The sequence below is a fragment of the Tupaia chinensis genome, unplaced genomic scaffold, assembly GCF_000334495.1.
Source record: "Tupaia chinensis unplaced genomic scaffold, TupChi_1.0 Scaffold144171_2, whole genome shotgun sequence".
Taxonomy (NCBI): domain Eukaryota; kingdom Metazoa; phylum Chordata; class Mammalia; order Scandentia; family Tupaiidae; genus Tupaia; species Tupaia belangeri.
In genome coordinates, this window is record NW_006204028.1 from 1,103,675 (window position 1) to 1,108,432 (window position 4,758).

General features: G+C 48.7%; 1 protein-coding gene across 2 annotated transcripts in view; it reads right to left on the reverse strand.

Annotated features, from left to right (window-relative positions):
• SLC35B1 (solute carrier family 35 member B1) overlaps positions 1 to 4,758 on the reverse strand; it is a gene marked incomplete at its 5' end in the record, with an annotated part of 6,983 nt that extends 2,225 nt beyond the window's left edge. The window contains 6 exon segments of one of the 2 annotated variants that reach the window (XM_006166176.2): positions 1,106 to 1,232; positions 2,168 to 2,325; positions 2,904 to 2,934; positions 3,227 to 3,332; positions 3,900 to 4,003; positions 4,690 to 4,758. In XM_006166176.2, coding sequence (XP_006166238.1) covers positions 1,106 to 1,232; positions 2,168 to 2,325; positions 2,904 to 2,934; positions 3,227 to 3,332; positions 3,900 to 3,931 — 454 coding nt within the window. 2 annotated transcript variants of the gene reach the window in all.

Below are 4,758 nucleotides of genomic sequence, written 5' to 3' on the forward strand. Positions count from 1 at the left end.
GCAGTTGCCCATGGCTCACCGCGGTTCAAGTCCCAGCCCTGGGTACTTGCTTTCTCCCTTTTCCTTTCTCTCTCTCTGGTCAAATTAATAATAATAACAACAAATAAAATAAAACAAATAATTATTTTTAAGAAGAGTTTATTTATTTATTTTTAATTTGGCCAAAGAGGGCCAGAGCACGGTGGGGGGAGTGAGAAAGCAAGCTGCCAGGTTTGGGACTCAAACCGTGGTCAGCCATGTGGGAGTCCAGTGTCCTTAACCACCATGCCACCTGCTGGCCCCAAAACACTTACTTTTTAATTGCCAAAAGGTGCATGCATTTGCCAGGGAGAGCGACAAAGAGAGAGGGAGAGGGACAAAGCACCCCCACAAGGAGAAGAGGGCATGGTCATGCCACATCCCTTCTCCTCCATTTCTCCATCGTGTCAGGATCTGGGGTACATATACACATGTGCTAGTGTTTTCCAAGTTACTAGGGCCAGGATTCGAACTGCAGTCAGTCATGTGGAATCTGGGCTCCTTAACCACTGAGCTATGGGGCTGGCCCCTATAGAAAATACTTTCTACATGAGCCCAGGTCTGAAAAAAGTCAGGAAGCACCAATTTCAAAGCAAATGCATTCATGCTGGAACTGTGCTCAGCATACCCCCGAAGCCGTTTCCTGTAAGCTCTCCACCAGCGTCTCATCTCCCTGTGTCTGCTCCTCACTGTACTAGGAACCAGGGAGCAGGCAGAGTCTGCTGATGCAGGATTTCTAAGAAGGTTTCTCGGGGGCATGAACAGAAGGGCATCTGGGGGGCTGGCAGGTGGTACGATGCTTAAAGACACTGGACTCCCACATGGCTGACTGCGGTTCAAGTCCTGGACCTGGTGGCTTGCTTTCTCACTTTCCCTCTCTTTCTTTCTCTGTCTCTCTTTGATCAAACTGGAAAATAATAATAAAGTTAAATTTTAAAAAAATTCTTAAAAAAAAATAAAAACAGGAATCTAGGAATCTAGGAACTAATTCAGGCCTTTGGCAACTGGCAGCTGAGCTAGGATCAACTGGAAGAGGGCAGCCTGCCCTCTGGTGACATGTGGAAAGAACAGCAGAACTGCTCCTTACCAGCTCCCAGCAGCAAGGTGGACCAAAGGTTGATGTTCAACATCATGTGGTTGGAGCCTGTTTGGTAATGAGCCCGCATATGGTCCTGGGAAACGCCTGTCAGTCCATCTAAGGTCAGAGACAACAGCTGGGAAAGAAGGGGAAGAGCCTGCAGTGAGGAGGGTGGCTGGGCTGGTTCCTAACCCAGGACACGGGATTCTCACCCTCAAGCTCCTCAAAAACCTGCTTGCCATTTAGTCACAAGGTGGGGTGGTGACAGACCCACCCTGTACCTAGCCATCCCTCCTTACCTCCTTCCAGGCGCTGACTGACAGGCTAAGTGAGCCACAAAAGGATACTGTAACCACAGGAGAGCAGGAAACCTACCATGCCCGACCATAACGGCCTGAAGCTGGTATGCAGGGAGGGCCCTAACCTAGGCTGTAGCCAGCCAGGCACATTCTCCTGTTAAAGCTAGAGGAGAAATCGAGTCTTAGCCGGTGAGCGTCCTAACTGGAGCACAGTGTTCCAGAGACTGAATTCTGTGGGCAGACTGCCTGGACTGGAATCCTGACCCTGCCACTTACGCAGCTATGTGATCATGGGCAAGGGACTTAACCTCTCAGTGTTTCGGTTTCCTCATCTGTAAAATGGAGATAACACTACCTATGTGATTACTGTTGTAAAAACTGATCAATGAATACACAAAACACTTGGAACAGTGCCTAAGACCTAAACGACAGCAACTAGTGTATTATTGTTTAACTCTGGCCTCCAGGTTTCTTGGAAAGCCACAGTGAGCCACACTACCCGTTCGTTTCCTCTCGGCCCTCTCTCAGGTCTCTGATCTCAAGCCAGGATTCGGACAAAGCTCTGAGTAATGGCCTCCTCAGCAGGAGAGCTGAGCTATAGTTAGATATTTTAGGAATATCACTACAGTCTGAGCAGAGTCAGAGGCCCCGCAGCAACGACCAGAAATGGGGGCAAGGAGCACCACGGCTTCCCTTGGCCTCTGTCTGCCTAGTTAGGGCTGACCTTTGGGTAGGTTTGCCAGAAAGGTCCTTCCCCAATAAGATCGCATACCAGGAGCAGCTCTCCGTAGCCGACTGTGTGTTCTTCCATCCCAACTACTTTCTTGGGCTTGTACATGAAAAGGGCCACTCCAGCCACAATAAGCAACACACACAGATACTTGGCCAGGGGGTACTTCTTCTTCAAGAGGGTCACGCCAAGTAGCATGACTAAAGGGAAAAAACAGAATGGCAAGTTTAGATACCCACAGGCCGATGACCCCAACACCCTCCTCCCAGGAACCAAGAAAAGACTCAGAGGGAAAGAATGGCAAGAAGGAAGGCCTACAGAGGACAGGAGAGTGACAAGTGACACCTAGATAAAGATGATTGAGCAACAGGGCTGAGTAGTGACCAAGGCAGGGAAAAGGTATAAAGCAAAGGTGAAAGTTCCAGGAAGGAACAAGATAAGGGTAGGGAACAGTGGGGAAGGATGAGAGGTTGAGAGCATGAAACTGACGACCCAAATGGAACTTAGGCTGTCGAATGGCAATGTAAATACATGGGCCACCCAAAAGACCGACCCTGTGAAGCAGACCAGGTCAGGCACATCTCCATTAAGGATTTCCAGCCAATGCATGCCACAACAAGTGACATAGACAGGACAGGCAGAGTGCAGGGCCGGAGGAAAGTGCCTGGAGATAGCTACATTGGGATGACAAAGCCCAGGGGGACACAGAGTTCTAGCAGAAGGAGCTTACTATGGGAAGACTGAAAACAGAAGATGGAGACCATCTTCTTCTGCTTACCTGGGATTGGCTTGCAGGATTTACCAAGGACCTGAAATTAAATTCAGCAAATAACTTCTGAGCACCTGTGATGGGCCAGGTCCTGGGCCAGGTGCCAGTGATTAAGATGAGCAAGCAGAGGGCCTGTACTGGGGACCTCAGCCTCAGAAAGCAGCCCTAGTAGGGCCCGACCCACCGCCACCAAACCCTGGCCAAATGGTTCTTCTACATACTGAATTTTCCAAACACATTCTACCTTTTCATTCAAGTCACAGACCTAATAAAAGATCCCACAGTTTTTAAAAAATCTCTGAACCCACCCTCATCCCACCCTGAGGTTTCACCTGAGTTGGGTAGTTGACAAACTGGAGAGCTGAGTTGCTGGAGACCATGGCACCCAGATAGGAGACAGAACAGACAGCATAGAGCCAGCTCCGAGTACGATCCACCCTGGCAGTGTCAAAAAACTGGATCACTAGGAGAAGACAAAAAACATACAAGAGAAACCTGGTGGGGCTAGGATGGACCACTAAGCAGAAACGGAAGCTCTAGGGAAGAAACTTATCAAATAAGACGCAAGCTATTTCCACTCTCTTAGACTGAGAAATCTGAAAATTATTCAGCTCTCTAATTCTCCCTAATCTCAACACAAGACCACATGCAGGGTAGAGGTGGGCGCCTGCTTCACTTCAAGGGATGAGTTAGCCCTGCTGCTAGTTCCAGAGAACAAAGACAAACTTTAAAACATCCTTGAAGCTGACACATAAAGGAAATCAAAGGGACAAAGGGAAAAGTGTTTTAAGTATTCTCAATGGGGATTTGGAACACAGAAAATCCATTTTATGTACATTCCTGATTCAGAAGTTAGTCTAATATAAGGAAATACTACTTAACCATTTCAATGTCATTAGCTTTACAGACTACACCGAGAGGCTGTGTGAGCACTAACGGAGGTGAAGGTCATGGGACCTGGACCTTAAGATGGAAACAATTGGGGGGCACTATGTAGGTACTCACAGATCTTGGCAAACACAGCATTGATCACACATTGGATGAAGACCAAAGTTAAGGCAAAGGTGAACGTTTCCTGCTTAGCCCCCTCTCCATACTTTCCTCTTGTTCTAAAAATGAAATGTATGAGAAAAAGAGTGGGGAAATTAGTATATTTCACTCACTGTCATCTAGGATATACAAAGTCACTGAAAGCTTTGGAATTATGTCTCTCTGGATGTAGAGACAGTTGGTAAGGATCACTGGGCTCATTTTCAGAAGGGGTTGATTTCACCGCATCTAGAAAGTAGATGCCCCAGTTCGCTGGCCCTATAGGGCAGAGGAAGAATATCCGTAAAGGATGGAGCTAGAGGAAACACGGGAACTTAAGATGGTGACACCAGGTACTCTAGGTTGGAGAAAGTATGTGTGCTAGGGCAGCAGGGCCAATGGCAGCAGCCGGGAGTTCCAAAGAGAAGACGGCTCAAGTCATGAAAATCTGACTGGGGACTGAAGTCAGCCTGTACAACTCAGCCCTATAGATCAACATGGGAAAAACGGATAAGAAAGTAAAAATAAGCAGAAATCCATAGGCCAATTCTGGCATTTTGGGATTCTGGGGAAGATCAGGGATTCTGGAGAGGATCAGTCTCGGCTGCAGGCGTAACGGGATCCAGGAACAGCAAGGGAGTCAGGCGGGAGGACAAGAAGGCGGCCCGGGGCCAGGAGCAGGAGGCCGGAGAACCAGGACCCAGGCTGGCTAGAGAGGGCTGGCTGCGGGGGGAATGTCTGCGTTCCGCCCGGGGGGCCCGCTCACATCTTTTCCTGCAGGATCCCATAGTAGAAATAGCAGACAAAGACGCCCAGGAAGCAGAGCGGCAGGCGC